The sequence below is a fragment of the Plasmodium yoelii genome (assembly GCF_900002385.2).
Source record: "Plasmodium yoelii strain 17X genome assembly, chromosome: 8".
NCBI classification, from domain to species: Eukaryota; Apicomplexa; class Aconoidasida; order Haemosporida; family Plasmodiidae; genus Plasmodium; species Plasmodium yoelii.
The window spans coordinates 1,756,011-1,775,857 of NC_036180.2; the positions used below are offsets into that span (position 1 = coordinate 1,756,011).

General features: G+C 20.8%; 6 protein-coding genes across 6 annotated transcripts; 4 read left to right on the forward strand and 2 right to left on the reverse strand.

Annotated features, from left to right (window-relative positions):
• Positions 1-932: 932 nt before the first annotated feature.
• Positions 933-1,849, forward strand: PY17X_0846801 (fam-b protein; the record flags this gene model as incomplete). The annotated part of the gene is made up of 2 exons (XM_034637520.1): positions 933-1,001; positions 1,115-1,849. 2 exons carry the CDS (start codon positions 933-935, stop codon positions 1,847-1,849), a joined length of 804 nt encoding a protein of 267 aa, XP_034493475.1.
• A 2,389-nt stretch (positions 1,850-4,238) lies between these two features.
• On the forward strand, positions 4,239-5,383 carry PY17X_0846901 (uncharacterized protein; the record flags this gene model as incomplete). The annotated part of the gene is made up of 3 exons (XM_720141.2): positions 4,239-4,253; positions 4,365-5,207; positions 5,297-5,383. 3 exons carry the CDS (start codon positions 4,239-4,241, stop codon positions 5,381-5,383), a joined length of 945 nt encoding a protein of 314 aa, XP_725234.2.
• Positions 5,384-6,263: 880 nt separating this feature from the next.
• On the reverse strand, positions 6,264-7,749 carry PY17X_0847001 (fam-a protein; the record flags this gene model as incomplete). The annotated part of the gene is made up of 6 exons (XM_034637521.1): positions 6,264-6,338; positions 6,496-6,729; positions 6,810-6,913; positions 7,083-7,152; positions 7,247-7,484; positions 7,622-7,749. The coding sequence occupies 6 exons, from the start codon at positions 7,747-7,749 to the stop codon at positions 6,264-6,266; spliced, it is 849 nt and encodes a 282-aa protein (XP_034493476.1).
• A 1,441-nt stretch (positions 7,750-9,190) lies between these two features.
• On the reverse strand, positions 9,191-10,544 carry PY17X_0847101 (fam-a protein; the record flags this gene model as incomplete). Its single annotated transcript, XM_034637522.1, has 6 exons — positions 9,191-9,195; positions 9,330-9,570; positions 9,651-9,760; positions 9,881-9,950; positions 10,041-10,287; positions 10,408-10,544. 6 exons carry the CDS (start codon positions 10,542-10,544, stop codon positions 9,191-9,193), a joined length of 810 nt encoding a protein of 269 aa, XP_034493477.1.
• Positions 10,545-13,964: 3,420 nt separating this feature from the next.
• PY17X_0847201 (PIR protein) lies at positions 13,965-15,035 on the forward strand (the record flags this gene model as incomplete). The annotated part of the gene is made up of 3 exons (XM_022956967.1): positions 13,965-13,979; positions 14,104-14,847; positions 14,937-15,035. 3 exons carry the CDS (start codon positions 13,965-13,967, stop codon positions 15,033-15,035), a joined length of 858 nt encoding a protein of 285 aa, XP_022811047.1.
• Positions 15,036-17,267: 2,232 nt separating this feature from the next.
• On the forward strand, positions 17,268-18,397 carry PY17X_0847301 (PIR protein; the record flags this gene model as incomplete). Its single annotated transcript, XM_022956977.1, has 3 exons — positions 17,268-17,282; positions 17,391-18,248; positions 18,335-18,397. The coding sequence occupies 3 exons, from the start codon at positions 17,268-17,270 to the stop codon at positions 18,395-18,397; spliced, it is 936 nt and encodes a 311-aa protein (XP_022811048.1).
• Positions 18,398-19,847: the final 1,450 nt, after the last annotated feature.

Genomic DNA, 19,847 nt, shown 5'->3' on the forward strand with positions numbered 1-19,847 from the left:
TATACACAAAGTTATGGAGACCGACCCTGTACCATTTATTAATTTTTTTTTTTTTTTTTTTTTGTTTATAAAAGAAAACTAAATTATTTATATGATAAATTTAATTAACTTATATTTGAAGTCAAATTTAAAGAATATAAATAGTAAATTTGTCTATAATATATATATGGTACATGTCAAGAGTTTGTTTCATATTTCATAATAAAAAATAATTTTTCTATATGATGGAATTATAATATTTGTTTGTATTTCATTATTAATTATAAAAGTCACAATATTGTTTAAATGAGAAAAGTGTCTAAGAATCTGTTAAATAAATATGATTAAGTATGTTTCATTTTTCGATTTGGGGTAAAAATAAACTGGTTCCATGTGTATTATTTTTGTTATTTGATGATGTATATTATGAGATATATTTATAAACAGAATGATTATATAGGAATCTATGAAAAAAAATATTTTTACAAAAAAGTGGTAGTAAAATGGAGAATATTATTAAGTAATATTTAAAATTGGAGGAATGCAACAATAAAATATAATAAATTAGAAACCATTTAAATGTAAATAGCAACGATGGTTAATGTTTTCATTATATGTTTGTATGTATTAATATATAAAATATATATGTATCTAATATTTTATTATTTGAATTGATATTTATTAGTTTTCATATGTAAGGAATAATGGAAATATAAAAGTTCACAATATATTAGAGCCGTATCACTAAATGTACTAATGCATTATAAATTATATTAAAAATTGTGTATCTTTTATAGAAAGGTTAATATTTATATCAATGAATGGTTTTAATGAATATAACGAAATTGATTATAACAATTATAAATTTTATAGAAAGTGGAAAAAGTTAATAAATGAAATATATTCCATGTTTTTTATAGATATATTCATTTATTTAATAAATAAAGCTAAAAATGAGAGTCAGTATTTTAAAATTTGTTTTTTTTTCAATTATTATTTGTTTTTTTGAATATGTTAAAAATGTAAGTTACACACTATCTTCTTTTATTATTAATAATATTTCATTATAATTATCGTATTTATTGTTTTGCATTAACCTTATATTATTGTTTGATGTATTGGTAAAACATTTAAGTTAATTAAAATTAATTACACACATGTTAATAAATATTTCATTTCTTTTCAGGAATTATATTATATAAATGAGAGAAACATATATCATGAAAGGAATATAACAAATTTTAGAAATAATAGGATATTAGGGGATACAGATAACCGATTCGATTTAAATTATTATTATGAATCAACTTTGAGTCTTGCAAATCAACTTAATGAGTACAATGATGATGATGAAGAAATAAAATATCTTCGAAATATTATAGATTCACATGTAAAGAAGCATAAAGAAAATAATACATTACCCGATTTAAATAGTTTAGATAAAAGAACTAAAAAGTTAATTGATGAACTTCACAAAGAAATAGAAGAAACAAAAAAAGAGCTTGATAATATAAAGAATAATAAATTAGCAATAGAACTGATACAAAATAATCCTGTATCAGAAGAAGACTTTAAACAATTGAAAAATGAAAGAAATATCGTGGGGACTGAGCATTATGGGGTCGATTCAAATATCGAAAATGAATCAAAAACTAAGCGAAAGTTAACAAAATTGACCAAAAAATTAATGGTGAGGGGGGTGTTGTTGACGCTGCTTGTTTTGTCGTTATTGGTACCCGGATTGATTTATTTTGTATTTGTTATTATGAATGTAGTTCTTTCAATTGAAATAATTATTGAATGTTGTAAATATGTTAAATTCTTTTTTAAAGAATATAAATCATACAAAAAAAAAAAAAAATCAAGATAGGGACTCTTTATTATTATGTTTTGTTATACTTTTTCAAATGAATAAAAATAACATATTTAATATTTGATGTTACATATTGATATATATATTATATAAAGTGATTATATATTTATCTATGGAGAGCATATATTATTTGGATTTGATAAACGAATTCAACGAGGATATTTAAGAGAACAAGTAAAGAAAATGAACCATTATATATGGTTCGAATAGTAGTGGTTATTCCAGGAATAGTAATAATGATTGATATAAGAAAGTTTTTATTTTTGACCATAATTTTTGAAGATAATCATAATATATAATGTTATATATGTATAGTTATAATATTTTTTTACTGTTTTTGCATAATTTTTATGTAGTTTTTATGTCGTGGGTCAGGGTTGAGTTTGTGTTTATAGGACCCATATTCGGGTTAAGTGATATATTGCATTTAATTTGAATAATTTTATAATATTTATTAGTTTAAGGAATTGTTTTAAAGGTTTAGGGTTATATTGAATTATATATATAATAATTGCCTATTATATAGAATTTGTTAATCTGTGGTTATATCGAATTATGTATAACACACATGTTTCTTCATTTGACTAAAATTTTATTTAGTAAAACTTATAACTTGTATCATATTTATTTTAATCTAAATCATTTTATCAAACTGAACTGTGATAATATATAATCATAAAATATAGACGTATGGTATATTGATCGAGGTTGAACAATATAACATTGTCTATAAAATATTATTATGCTCCTAACATTTTTTGAAGTTGTAATTGTAGCTACCATTCTTTTGTATTAATAGAAGTTGATTTGTACGCTTTAGCTTATCATAAAGGTAGAACATTATATTAATCACTATTAATTTGTAAACTTAATATTTTGAGGTATAAATAAATAGGAAATATACTATAAGTAGTTATTTGAAAAATATAATAATATTAATAAAATATAATGTTATAGTTTGATAGATAGAATAGCGTTGTTATTATATGACTATACATCTAATAAAATACTCTATCAATAACTAATATTGAAATATGTTAATTTTTGGGAAAAATATACAATTATGTATTAATTTTATCGAAAAGACACAGAATAATACATTATAAACGTATCAATGTTATATATTTTGTTAAAGATCCAATTTGGGATTTGTAGTTTTATATTTTAAAAATATGGGCAATGGAGAAAAGGTTAAAGACTCAATTAATGCCAAATACCATTTCAATAATACATATTATATTATCATTGTTTAATGAATCATCATTTTTTAATCTTAAATAGCAATATTTTACCATATAATTAATAAAATATAAAAAATTTAACGAATTATTTTAATGTATATCCAATGATAATAATAACAATAAAATATATAAGATAATAATGAACAGTGCAGAACATTTAACGAATATTTATCTAAATATATATATTAAAAGAGCAAATATATCTTATCTCTTCCCACCAAAGAGTAATATACTTAGTTTTATATTATACTTTAAAACTCCCAGCAATACTTATTTATATTTTAATGTTTAATATTAATAGAAAGGCATAATAAATATTTAACATTTACTATGTATTATTTTAAAATAAATCTACATTCAAAGTCTTATTTAAGCTTATAAATACGGGTTCAGTGCTAATTGTTGTTTTAAAGAATGGAAAAGATGGGAAAATATATTATAAAATTAGTCAACAGATAATACTTCTAAATTGGGATATGTAGGAATAAAAATAAAGTTATTTAACGCATTAAAATCACTTTTTAATTTATCTATATTAAATAAAAATAATATAAATTTATATAATTTGCATAGAAAATGGAGCATGGAACTTAATTTGAAAATACTATTATTTTAGAAAAAACTATAATATATATTATAAGAAACAAGTATATACAAATTTAATATATTTAAAAAAATTACTATTTATATACTTTTAAACATTATAGTAATAATGGATTTCTTAATTGTTTCGATTTTTTCAGTATATTAATTTTGAGACACCATTTGTTAAAACAAAAGATATGATGTTGTTTATTTTTTATGTTAAAGCATATGTAAAAGAAAATATATTTTAAATTCATTACAATGTTAATTTTTATAATAATGTCCATATGAGTTTTATTAAGGAAATAATTTTATGGGTAAAATTATATACATATAACCTATAATGCCCCAAATAACCTTAATTTATGGGAATTTAAGTTCCATAAAACTATTATATTGTTCCAAATTACCTTTAAATTAATATTAAAAATGATAGGAATTTATTTAAACACAAACGATTTTATATTAGACTTCAATTATTTTGTCATTTATTAAGCGTAAAATATATAAAACAATATTATGTTACATAATTTACATATTATAAACAAAATAAAATCACAATGGATTATGAACTGGTATCTGCATTTTTTAATAAAATTTGCTTTTCCTTATATTTTTCGATGTCATATTATCTATAAAATTCATTAACATATATTTTTATTATACTTTTATAAATTTTTTCTTAGTGTGAAAATTTTAATACAGTAATTGAAGAATATCCCGATGAATTAAATAATTCTGATGGAAATCGTTTTTATAGGATATCGGGTATTGATGCATACTGCTTTGATGAAGGATCAGGGAAACCAGAATGTAAGACTGAGCTCGATAAAATAAATGCTTTATGCTTATGGTTTCTCAATGAAAATATTGCTTATAGGATTAAAGATTTAAGTAAAGAAAAAATTAATGTGTTTATTATATACATTATGATATGGTTAAATTATATGTTAAACCTAAAGAAAGATGACAAAACCAACCTAAATAATTTGTATACTAAACATATAGAAAAGGATGCGAATTATACTAAATGTAAACGTCATAGTAAAGATTGTAATAGTACATTAAAAGAAAACACGGGATATAATAATTTTAAGGAAATCATGGTTGAAAGAAAGGATTTGTTGAACATTAATTATGAAGATATATCTAAATTTTATGAAGCATTTAAATTATTATGTAAAATTCCTACTGAGAATGATGAAGACAATCTAGAATGCACGAAATATTTGGAATATGCAAATGACATTGTTGAAAAATTTAAAAAACTTAATGAAAATTCTAGTGCTACTGGAAACACTTCATATAATCAAGTATGGTCTACTTTATCAACTGATTATGATAGTTTTAAAAATAAATATAATGGTATTAATTGTATGAATATTCCATCGCTTCCATCGATAAAAACAACACAACATCACGTACAAAGTTCTGATGTTACATCATCAAGCTTTTCGATAGTAAAAAAATTAATTCTAGCTTTATCAATATTCAGTGCAATAACAATCTTTTTGGGAATTTTTTATAAGGTAAATAATAAGAAATTTAAAAATTATTTTCATTAAATATATGCAAACGTTAACAAAAAAGTCGTACACTTCTTAACATTTTATATTAGTGTTCGTTATTTGTATTACGGAAAAGAGATAAAAAACAACATTTAAGAGAAAAGCTAAAAAATATAAAGAAGAGAATGAATCATTAATATATGATTCGAAGAGTGACAATTTAGGAATAATAATAATGATTTATATATGTTAACAAACTGTCTATTAGGAAGTAATTTTTGCACAATTTTTATATAGTTTTTATGTTGTGGGTCAGGGTTGAGTTTGTGTTTATAGAACCCATATTCGGGTTAAGTGTTATATTGCATTTAATTTGAATAATTTTATAATATTTATTAGTTTAAGGAATTGTTTTAAAGGTTTAGGGTTATATTGAATTATATATATATTTCATAAAATGGTCATGTTATGAATATTTGTATTTAACGAAACTGCTTATTTTCATTCTACATTTATGTTATATTTTATTTTTTCTATGAATGTATATGAATTTTTTTTTAAAGCAAACAATGTTTTAGTTGGTTTATTATAATGTTCATATATATGTGTATAAAATATATTGGCAATATACTTTAAATGGCAATACAAAAAGTTATTACGTATAACGTAAGATTTGCATTGAATCATTTTGATCATCTCATTAATTCCATTACAATAAATTGTATTAAGATCAAATATCACTTACAAATAAAGAATCGTTTAAATATATGGGATATCCCCCCAAATTTTAGTTTATAGATGATGTCCATGTTTGTAAACAAAAAAAGGTGATAAGATTAAATGAAAGATCTTCATAAGTTATAACAGTTCTATTCGTACTACTCAAAAAATTAATACATATATATGCATTATAATATTAAAAAAGATAAACAAATAGCACACAAGAAAAAAACAATCATAAAACAAAAAAAAATTTTATGATGGTAATTTAAATAAATACCATTCATTAAAATAGATCGTTCTATTAACATAAATTCTCTAATATACGGTGATTAAAAAAAATATATAAATATATGTTTATTTATGAGTGAAAAAGTAATCTAAAGCTTTTCCAATCATGCGTTTTAACGGAATGGGAACATGGGAACCAAACTAAGAAAAAAAAACATAAATGGATGAATATATAAAATGTTTAAATATTTTGGAAATTATAGAATATATTATAAATATCTACATTTATTTAAAACAATATTTTGTTAACAAATGTTGAAATAAATTATTATGTTAATAAAATGTGTATATCGCTTACAGATTCGATATAGGTGATATTAACACAATCGCCTTTATTTTCAATGAGGTATCCAGCTATGTTAACAAATGTTTTTTTTAATTTTCCTTTTCTAATATCTTCTTCAGAATCAACTTCAGCTTGGAATAAATTTGCACTTTCTACTATTGTGTTTTCAAAATATTTTTTATTTTTACGGTTGTGATCATTTATATTTGCTGAAGAAATGGCAACTATAGTTTTGTTTTTTGATATCTACAAAATTAATAAAAGTGTATTTGAATAATACGAAAAATATGATTTATAACGAAATAGAAGATGAAAGTTTTGCTTACTTCAACCTTTGTAGCTAAAGCATAAAAATATTTCTGATCGGACTCATACAAATTTTGGTAACGCTGTTGTATCATTACTAAATTTGGATTATACACACGGACAACTTTTAAAAAAAATAATAATTTTGCATTATGTAAATTAAAATATTATGAATTTGAAGATATGGGAAACAATAAATAGTATGATATAACAATAGAATAATAAATCACGAAATTTCGAATAAATAGTAACAATAATATATTAATTTGACTAATTATTTATGTTTTGTATACTTTTAACAGAGCCAATATTTAAAAAACTGGCATGATCTGGATCCCATAACTCGTTTATTATTTCATTATACTAATGGAAACAAAGAGAAATATATGTATATAAATTATAATCATTTTTTATTTTAATTTGGTATATAACTTTAATATTGTTCGTTAATTGATACCTGATCGAAATCATAAACTGAATAATAAATTTTTTTAACTGTTGTATGGCCTTCATGTTTTTTTTTATATAAAGCTATATAACAATCAGGACTTACTCCACATAATTCATAATCATCTTTACTTGTAGCATGATATACTAATTGTGATACAGCTTCTTTCATAAATTCATCGGCGTTTATTGTTTCTTCTGGTTCGGTATATAATAGGTGCTTATTTTTTTCATATATTTCTTCTGAACTATCATTGATCAGAATGGACATATTTTTTATGCGTACAAAATAAAGTTATTGTATTTATAACATTGTTGCAAAGACGTACATTTAATATGTTCATAATGAAATATGTAATATATATATGTTGTTGTATTTTATTACGTAAGATAATTCGGTGTTGATTCGGATGTATCTTCTCCTAGATCAGCTTCGGTTGCAAGGATTTTAATATTAACATATACGGAGATTATTAAAAGAAATAAAACAATTTGAATGCAAAATTTATTCATTTTTGATGTTTACAAACAAAATATATATTATTATTTTTTAGTTAAAAATTAACAAGTCGGAAATCTGTACAAGTATAATTAAAATTGAAGCAAATAATTTTCTCCAATAAAGTATAAAAAACAAATATTTATTTTAAAAAATAAAAATTATTATTTAAACGGTAAATGTATGCTTTTATCAGATTTATAAGTTTAATATATTTTTTATTTAATTAATTCAATCACAAAACAACGTTAACAACAGAATCTTTCATAAATAATGAATAACAAAAACATTATTATTCATAATATCATTAGTATTATAATATCTAAAAATAAATAATTTTAATTATATTATATAAATGATATTTTTAATATATAGCATTATGAGTACGCAAGTTTTATATTTTTATAATTGATTAAATTCAGTCTAAAATTTATAAATCATCACGTTACGTATGGAATTGCATATATACTTATATTAATAAATAAAAGATTATAGTACTATAAATATTATATTAAATAATTAATTTAATATGATGAATGCATTTAATTCTCTATATTACTAATACTACTATAATAACAACATTTTTTACCTCATCATAATAGTAGTATGATAAAATTTATATTATGAGAATCAAACAATCTGTGATTTTTTTATCACTTTTAATACAAATTTTACTAAACATTTTCTAGCAAAATTGTTAATTTCATAAAAATTATTTATTGGTAGTAATGTTGACACGATGCCTTTTTATAAATGAATACAAATTATAATTTCCCTTTTAATAATAAAACAAAGTATATATTAAATTAGAAAAAATACAAATAAAATATGAAGTAAAATATGAAACAGAATATGAAATAGAATATGAAATAGAATATGAAATAAAAAATGAAATAAAATAATGAAACATAAAGTTGCAAAGTCAAGAATATATAATGTAATTCATTTGTTTTTTTATTATAATATTCTTAATGGGTGAGTGTTAATTTTTTATGGGGGAAAATTATGTTTATGATTGATGGTTGATTGTTTATGGTTCTGGGATATTGTAATTACATTTTTTATAATTTGAACACTAATTAAATATATGTTTCATTCCGTATGTTTAATAATGAGATGATGTCCATGTTTGTAAACAAAAAAGGGTGAAATTATTAAATAAAAGATCTTCATAAGTTATAGCAGTTCTATTTGTAGTATTCAAAAAATTAATACATATAGATACATTCTAATATTAAAAGAGATAAACAAATAACACACACGAAAAAAACAATCATAAAACAAAAAAATATGTTATGATGGTAATTTAAATAAATACCATTCATGAAAATAAATCGTTCTATTAACATAAATTCTCTAATATTACGGTGGTGAAAAATATATGATTATTTATAAGGGAAAAAGTAGTATAAAGGTTTTCCAATAATATTTTTTTGTTAAATGGAACCATGTTCATCAACCTAAGAAAAAAAAGATAAATGGATGAATATATAAAATGTTTAAATTTGTTGCAAATTATAAATATTTACACTTATTTAAAACGATATTTTTTTAACAATTGAAATAAATTATTATATTATTAAAATTTGTATACCGCTTATAGATTCGAAATAGGTGACATAAATACGGTCCGTTTTTTTTTCAATAATGTGTCCACTTAAGTTAACAAAAATTTTTTTTAATTTTCCATTTCTAATATCATCTTCAGAATCAATGTTAGCTTCGAATAAATTTGCATTTTTTACTATTATGTTTTCAAAATTTCTTTTATTTTTACAGTTGTTATCATTTATATTTGCTGAGCTCATGACAATTATAATTTTGTTTTCTGATATCTACAAAATTAATAAAAGTGTATTTGAATAATATGAGAATTTCGATTTACAACGAAATAGAAGAGGAAAGCTTTCCTTACTTTAAATTTTGCAGCTATAGCATAAAAATATTTCTGACGAGACCATGGCCATGTTTTGGAACGTTGTTGTATTATTACTAAATTTGGATTGTATACACGGACAATTTTTCCTAAAAGTATATTATAAAATTGCATATATATAATTAAAATATGATGAGTTTGAATATGTGGGAAAGAATAAATAGTAACAATAATATGTTAATTTGGGTAATTATTTATGTTTTGTATACTTTTAACATTATCATCATTGAACAAATTGGCATGATCGGGATTCCAATACTTGTTTATTATTTTATTATACTAATGGAAATAAAGAGAAATATATATATTATAATCATTTTTTAATTTCAATTTGGTTTATAAATTTTAATGTTGTTCGTTAATTGATACCTTATTCGGATTATCAACTATATATTGTTTTTTTTCAACATTTGTATTATATTGATATTTTATATCATCAAAAAGCATATAGTCAGTATAATATATATTATATAATCCATAATCAACTGTATTTGTAACATGATATTCTAATTGTCTTAAAGCTTCTTTCATAACTTTGCATGCATTTTTAGTTTCTTTGATATCGGTATATAATAGGTGCTTGTTTTTTTCATATATTTCTTGTGTATTATCATAGCTAAAAAAGAACATATTTTTAATGCGTCCAAAAATAAAGGTATTGTATTTTTTCAAAGACGTACACATTTAATATTTTCATAATGAAATATGTAATATATATATTGTAGTATTTTCTTACGTATAACGTTTTTTATTTTTTTTTGATTTGTGTTTTGTATCTTTTTTTGGAGAAAGCTCGGTTGCAAGGGTTTTATTATTCACATATAGGGGGATGATTAAAAGAAAGAAAACAATTTGAATATAAAACTTATTCATTTGGGGACTTTACAAACAAACTATTAAAATATATATTAGTATTTTTTTAATTAAAAATTAACTCGAAACAGAACAAATATAATTAAAATTGAAGCAAATAATTTTCTCAAATAAATCATAAAAAACAAATATTTATTTTAAAAAATACAAATTATTATTTAAAAGTCAAATTTGTATGCTTTTATCAGATTTATAAGTCTAATATATTTTTTATTTAAATAATTCAACCACAAAACGACATCAATAAAAGAATCTTTCATAAATAATGAATATGAAAAATAAATAACTTTAATTATATAATTGATATTTTTAAATATAGCATTATGAATACACATATTTTATGATTGATCAAACTCAATTTAAAATTACAAAACAGCTCATTACGTATGGAATCACATATTGCTTACACTAATAAATAAAAAAGCATAGTAATATAAATATTATATTAAATAATTTAATATGAGAAATGCAGTTGATTCTATATATTACTAATACTACTATAATAACAACATTTTTTACCTCATCATAATAATAGTGTGATAATTATACATTTGTGATTTTGTATCACTTTTAGTACAAGTTTTACTAAACATTTTTCTAGCAAAATTGTTAATTTTGTAAAAATTATTTATTGGTAGCAATATTGACGGCTATGTTTTTTATAAATTAATGCAAATTATAAGTTTCCTTTTAATAACAAAATATAGTATTATAAAGTTAAAAAAAATACAAATAAAATATGAAGTAAAATATGAAATAAAATAATGAAACATCAAGTTGTAAAGTCAAGAAATATATAATGTAATTAATTTGATTTTTAATTATAATATTCTTAATGTCGAGATGTTCATGTATTATGGGTCAAGGTTATGTTTATGGTTCTGGGATATTGTAATTACATTTTTTATAATTAATTTTTTTATAATTAAATTTTTATAATTAATTTTTTATAATTAAATATATGTATGATTGTGTATGTTTAATCTGGAGATGATGTGTAAATATTGAAGGAAAACAGGGGTAGTGTGATTAATATGAAATAGGTGATAATATATAGATTTAAAATGATTAAAATAATATATTAGATATATAAATATTGGTTATATATGACAATTGTCTATTATATAAAACTTGTTAATCAGGGGCTATATTGAATTATGGAGATTATAATATGCAATGCATTTTTGTTCGATGAAAAATTTTATTTAGTAAAAGTTATTTTGATTTAAATTATATTACGGGAATGTATGCTGTAATAATAGGATTATATGTGAGGGTGGGTATGAATTATAAGATGATTCATTTGTAACAATTGTCTACAATATAATATACCTTCATATTAATACGTGTGTTTTTAAGATTAATTAAACATATCACTAATATATAATAGATAGTGATAAAGTATAGGTTGATATATATCGACAATATAACGTTGTTTATAGATATTATTATGCTTCTAACATTTTTTAAGTTTTAATTGTAGCTACTATTCTTTTGTATTAATAGAAGTTGCATTATATACGTTAATTTATTTATCACAAGGTATAATAATAGATTAATCACTATTAATTTGTAAGTTTTCATGATATGGTGTATATATAAATTGGAAATATGTTATAAATAATAAATTGAAAAAACATAAGTATATTAAATATAATGTTATAGTTTGTGCTAATAATTATAAATAATATGATATATAGAATATCGCTATTGTTCTAATATAGTAAAATATTATACCAATTACTAATATTGAAAAATGTTAAATTTGGGAAACATATACAATTATATATTAATGCAAAGTATACAGCAAAAGTATGTAATAATTAATTTGAAATAATATTTTTATTAGGTTATTATATACATACAAATTCACAAATATATAATTTAAATATATTGTTATTGCGAAATAATATGTTCCAAAATAGTTAATTTAAAACAACAAAATACGGAAATATTCTACATTGATTTAAAGGATTTTTATTGAGTGCACTAATTGTTCCGTTGTACTATATAGTTACATAGCAGTGACAATAATAATATTAATAACAATAGTAATAACAATAGATAAAGTATTAAATACGAAAAATCATTAAATCCATTTGATACACTATATGGATATAAATTCATTATATATATTATTAAGGTGTTATCAGATTAAATTGTATGTATACAAGATCAAATGAAATATTATAACATTTATTTAAGTATGCTTTAATGTGATAACATTAGACTACCAATACCAAGCAAAATAATATTAATAATTATATACTTTTACATTATAGAACTAAATATAGTTTATTATAAAATATATAAGGAAACTATATATTTATAAAAGTAATAATTCTAAGTTATTTTAATATGTATACATGAATTAAAAACTTTAATGGTAGAAAATATAAGAAATAATTAAACTGTTTAGAATAGGTAAATCTTATATGGCTACATTCTTTTCTTAAAAAAGCATACGTCCCTTATCTCTCCTATCTAAAAGGACAATATAATAACTCACAGTTTTCTATTACACTTAAATTTCATCAATACTTATTTATGTGTTATATATTTAAAATTTCCTAAGTATTATTTTAAAAACGACCTACATATAAAAACTTATTTAAGCTTATGAATAGAATAATAAATATGGGTTCTGTGCTAATTGCCGGTTTAACGGTGGAAAAATATGGAAAACATTATAAAATTACTAAATAAAGAATACTTCTAAATTGGAATATGTAGGAATAAAAATAAAGTTATAGAACTGATTAAAATGAATTATGAATTTATATACATTCATTAAAAACAATATAAATTTATATAATTTGCATAGAGATGTAAGTAAAATAACTTAATTTGAAAATACTATAATTTTAGTAAAACTGTGGTTTATTGTATTAGAAACAAGTATATAAAAGTTTAATATATTTAAAAAAATGACTATTTATATACTTTAAGGATTATAGTAATAATATAATTTTTATTTTTTTAGATTTATACAGCATTAAATTTTTTGAAGGACAATCATCAAAACATAAGATATAAATATATTCCTTTTCTATGTTCAAACATACTTTAAATTCTTTATAGAAGGACATCTATTTTTATAATAAAGTTATACCAGATGTTAGTAAGAATAGCATTTTTTGTATAAAATTCATTACATATATATTTAATAAAAATTGTATTAAGCAATTCTCTATTTAAGGTAACTTAGCTAATTAGCATAAACACTAATAAAACCTTTTTTTAGTAATAACATTATTTTATTATTCTATATTAATTTAATTATTGAAAAACATATATATATTTAACTACAGACAGCTGTTATATATTGGGTTAAAGTATTTATGTCACATATTAGTGGCATTGTATATAAAACAGCATGAGTTTATTCAATTTATAAATAAAAAATAAAATCCCATTATAATGAGTGTTGAAATGGTATATAATTTTTTAATAATAATAATTTCCTTTACATTTTTTGATATTTTATTACATATAAATATCATTAAACTTTATTTTAATAATTTGCGTTTTTATTAATTGTTTTTAAATGTTTTCTTAGTGTAAAAGGTTCAAGAATGTAAGGGAATGGTTATCTTATGATGTGGTTGTAGGAAATAATACAAATATTAATGAAAAATTGAAAAATTATTGTGATAATGGATCATGTGATGCTTCTTTCGGAAAAGTTAATGCTGGATGTTTATATTTGTTTGATGAGCTCTTTAAGGATTATGAAAAGTTTAATTCTGTTGCAAAAAGAAAAATCAATATTGTTGATTACATTTTGATATGGTTAGGGTATATGTTAAACCTTATCAAAATGAATGAAAACGCCACTATAGACCTTTTTTATGAAACATATATAAATAATGATCAGAAGTATAACATCAAAATAAATGGTGTTACTGGTTATAAGACTTATAATGAACTTGTAGATAAAAAAGAAGATTTGATGAGTATTGATATTAAAGATATGTCTAAATTTTATGATGCATTTATATTATTATGTGACATTTGTACTGGGGTTAATGAAGAAAAGAAAAATTGCGATAATTATTTAGAAAAAGCTGAAGAATTTGTTGAAAAATATGATGAACTTAATGAAGATTATTATAATGGTATAAACAGCCCCTATAATCAATTATTATCTACATTATTAGATGATTATTATAATTTAAAAAGTATATGTTATGATTTTCCATTACTTCCAACATATTCACGAAAATTTGTAATAAAAAGCACACTAATTTCAATTGGATTTATATTTGTTGCCGTATCAATTTTCTTGGGAATTGCTTATAAGGTAAATAATAAGTAATTAAACAATATATTCAGCACTGATTAATTTGTGAATATAAATAAATTATACATTTTTTAAAATTTTTATATTAGTATTCGTTACTTGGATTTCGGAAACGATCTCAAAAGCAATGTTTAAGAGAAAGAATAAAAAATATAAAGAAGAAACTGATCATTAATAAATTATTCTGAATATGACGATTGATGTATTTTAAGAAACTGTCTATTTGGAAATAATTTTTGTATAATTTTTATATAGATTTTATGTTGTGGAACCCATATTCGGGTTAAGGCTAAGTATTATATCTCATTTAATTTTTTATAATTTGAACACTAATTCAATATATGTATCATTTCGTATGTTTAATCAAGAGATGATGGCCAAATATTCAACCCCAAATGGGGATAAGCTAATACAAATGGGGTCGTATAACATTTTTTCATAAGTTATAATATATATAATTGAGTGTTAATATATATTTAATATGATTAAAGTAAATAATTATATTACATATATTAATTCATATTATGCTATATCGTAATTATTTATTATATAAAGTTTGTTAATCATAATTATAATGAATTATGCATATCATAATATGTTTCTTTATTTAATTAAAATTTTATTTAGTGAAACTTATAAATTGTGGTACAATTAATTTAAATTATACTGTGCCAATTGAAATGTAATAATAGCATTATATATGAGGTTGGGTATTATTATAATTCGATTCATTTAGAACAATTGCCTACATTATAATATACCTTCATATTAATGATTATATTTTTAATGTTAATTAAGCATATTACCAATATATAATAGATATTCATAAAATATAGATGCATGGGATATCGATCGATAATCGACAATACAACATTATCTATAAAATATTATTATGCATCTAAGATTTTTTTAATTTTTAATTGTAGTTACTATTATCTTCTTGTATTAATAGAAGTTGCTTCATAAGCTTTAATTTATTTATTATAAGGTATAATAATAGATTAATCACTATTAATTTGTAAACTTTATAGTTTTGAGGTATAAATAATTATATTTTAAAATAGTTAAAAAATAAAATATAAATATATTAATAAAGTTTAATATTATAGATATGATGCATTATTATACCCCTATAAATATAATATAATAAATTACTCTACTAGTAACTAATATTGAAATATTGTTTTATTGTGAAACCTTCATATAATTAAATATTAATTTTATCGAAAAAACATAATAATACATTATATATTTGTTAATGATCCAATTTGGAAATTTTAGTTTTATATTCTAAAAATATGGATTAATGGAGAAAGGGTTAAATACTTAATTAATATTAAATATCATTTTATTATTCAATATTAATGCGTATTATATTATTATTGTTTTTTGTAGAATTAATAAAATATAGAATTTTTAGTAAATTATTTGAATGTATATACATTGATAACTATAACAATAAAATATATGTGATAAAAATGAACTATGTAAAACATTTAGAAAATATTTATTTAAATTTATATATTAAAATAGCAATATATCTTATCTCTCTCCTCTTAAAGGACAATATAACAACCTAATTAAACGTAGTTTTCTATTATACTTTTAAATATCATCAGTAGGTATATATGTTTAATATTTACTAAGTATTATTTTAAAATCAATTTACATTTAAAGACTTATTTAATCTTATAGGTACGGGTTCAATGCTAATTGTTGTTTTAAAGAATGGAAAATATGCATAAAATAGTTTATAAAATTGCACAATAAGATATACTTCTAAATTGAAGTATATAGGAATAAAAATAAAGTTATCGAACTCATTAAAATGGATTATGAATTTATCTACATTCATTAAAAACAATATAAATTTATATAATTTGCATAGAGATGTAAGTAACATAACTTAATTTGAAAATATTATAATTTTAATAAAGCATTGTATATAGTATTAGAAGCAAATATATAAAAGTTTAATATATTTAATGGATTATAGTAATAATATAATTTTTAATTTTTTATATTGTACAGTATTTGAGTTTTATGACGTTGTTTGTGTTCTATATTAAAGGATATGTATATATTTTTTAAATTCATTATAAAAGTATATTATTTTTATAATAAAGTTATACCATATTTTATTAATAATAATTTTTGTATAAAATGCATCATATATATATTTAGTTAAATATGTACTAATCAGTCATATATTTAAGGTAATTTAGCTAATTGCCATAAAATAAGTATAATATTATTTTATTATTCTATATTAATTTAATTATTGAAAAACTTATAATATATTTAACTACAGACAGATGTTATATATAGGGTTAAAGTATTAGCGTTACATATTGGGGGCAGTGTATATAAAACAGCATGATTTTATTCAATTTAGAAATCAAAAATAAAATTCCATTATAATGGATAAGAAAGTGGTATATGCATTTTTGATATTGTATTATATTTAAATATCATTAAACTTTATTTTAATAAAATGTTCAATAATATACATTTCTAATAATTGTTTTAAAATGTTTTCTTAGTGTAAAAAGTTCCAGGATGTTGAGGATTGGTTTCTTGATGAATTGGGCAGTGATGGTGAGAATCAATTTAAACATCCTGAAGATTTACAAAAGTATTGTATTACTAAATGTAATAGTAATTTAGATAAAATTAATGCTGGATGTTTATATTTGTTGGATCAATTCTATAAGCATGATGGTATGTTTCCCTCTCCTTCAAAAAGTAACCCCTATATTGTTGATAACATTTTTATATGGTTAAGTTATATGTTAAACATGGATACAACTATTAATTACAACGGTATAAAGTATTTGTATGATAATTACATAACGAAACGTGGTACGTATAAGGAGCATATAAATGGCTTAATTGGTTATAATACTTATGAGGAACTTATAGATGAAAGAAAGGGTTTTTTGAATATGGATAAAACTATTGTATCTAAATTTTATGAAGCATTAAAATCATTATGTAAATTGTATAATGAACTTGATGATGGCAATCAAAATTGCATGAATTATTTGAATGATGATAATGAATTTTCAAAAAAATATAAGGATCTTAATGAAGATACTAATATTACTAAAAATAGTTATTATAGTGAAATATTGTCTACTTTATCAAATGATTATAATGATTTTAAAAGGGAATGTAACAGTATTTTATCCTCTCTATCGAAAGAAACAGAAGAAAATCATGGACTAACTCCTGAACAATATTCTGAACAATATTCTGAACTATATTCTGGACAAGAATATGAATCGAATCCTGAATCGAGTTCTGAAGTTACATCATCAAGTTCATCGATAGTAAGCAAATTAATTCCAGTTTTATTGATACTTGGTGCAATACCAATTTTTTTTGGAATTGCTTATAAGGTAAATAATAAGGAATTAAAAAATAATTTTCATTATATATATGCAAACATTAAACAAATTATACGTTTTTTAAAATTTTATATTAGTATTCATTATTTGGATTTCGGAAAAGAGTTCAAAAACATTTAAGAAAAAAGCTAAAAAAATAAAGAAGAAAATGGATCATTAATATGGGATTCAAATAGTGACTATTTCAGGAATAGTAATAATATTAATATATTTTAAGAAACTGTCTATTTGAAAATAATTTTTTACCATAATTTTTGAACATAATTATTGGGTCTATAATAATAATTAAATAATATAACCAATAATATATAATGTTATATATATATAGTTATAACATTTTTATATTGTTTTTGTATAATTTTTAAACAGTTTTTATGTTGTGGGTCAGGGTTGTGTTTGTCTTTGGGGGGCCCCGTATTCAGGTTAAGTGTTACATTGCATTTAATTTTGAATATTTTTTTATAATTTGACAACATTTATTAGTTTAAAGAATTGTTTTAAATATATATAGGAAATAAGATATAATAATATGTATAAGATAAGTTGTAGTTTTTAATATTTATATTAAGTCTAAATATGTAAGAAAAAATGAGGATGAAAATTACTATGAAAAGGAACAAGTAATATATTTTGACAAACTATAAGAATTGCATTTCGTGTTAATATAACTTATGATAAATCTGATGAATTATTTACTTTTTGTATTTTATTGTTAATTTTGTGTTAATGGTTTATGGGTGAATCGGTCGAATATTGGAATAGATATAGAAAGATTATTCCAAAGTATTGATTTGATCCAAAAAGTAAACGTTGATTTAAATATTAACAATGCATAATATAATAAAATGGGGGAGATGGAAGGGAATGGAAGAAAATAATTCATTATGATTTCCTTCCTCAGTAACACCTGAACCAATGATAAATGGAATAAAAGTATAAAGTGGTATTTGGAGAAAATATATATAAGTGAAATAAGTTACGTTAAAGGGATATTTGTTTTAAGATCCATTATTTTAGGAGTTAGTATAATATTTAAAAAATATGTCCACTGGAAAATATTATACATTTTTGTGATTTTTACATTAGTGTTTATGTTAGTATTTATGAGTTGGAGGAGAAGGGGAAGTAAGAAAGAAAGATGAAAAATATTATAAATCGAGACGATAAGAAACTGGGATTATTAATATATACAAACTTATTCAGGTCGATCATGTACCATTTATTAATTGATTTTTTTTGTTTATAAAAGTAAGATTCTTTGGAATGATAAATTTAATTAATTTATATTTAAGTCAAATTAAAAAAATGTATAAATTTAAAGAATACTAAATAAACTGGGTTTCAGTTATTAGTACAAATAATTATGGGTTTAATATGTGTGAGGAATATTGAGGTTGATTTAGCCTATTTTTATATGAGGAAATGTACTATGATAACTAATGTGGTATATTTATAAAGATAAAGACAAAATAATGTTTAACTATTAAATATACTATAATATGTGTTTAATGAATAGGATAAAATAAAGGATTTCTTATTAATTGTATTTGATTTTCTGATTTGATATATGCATTGTGATTTATAGGAGGT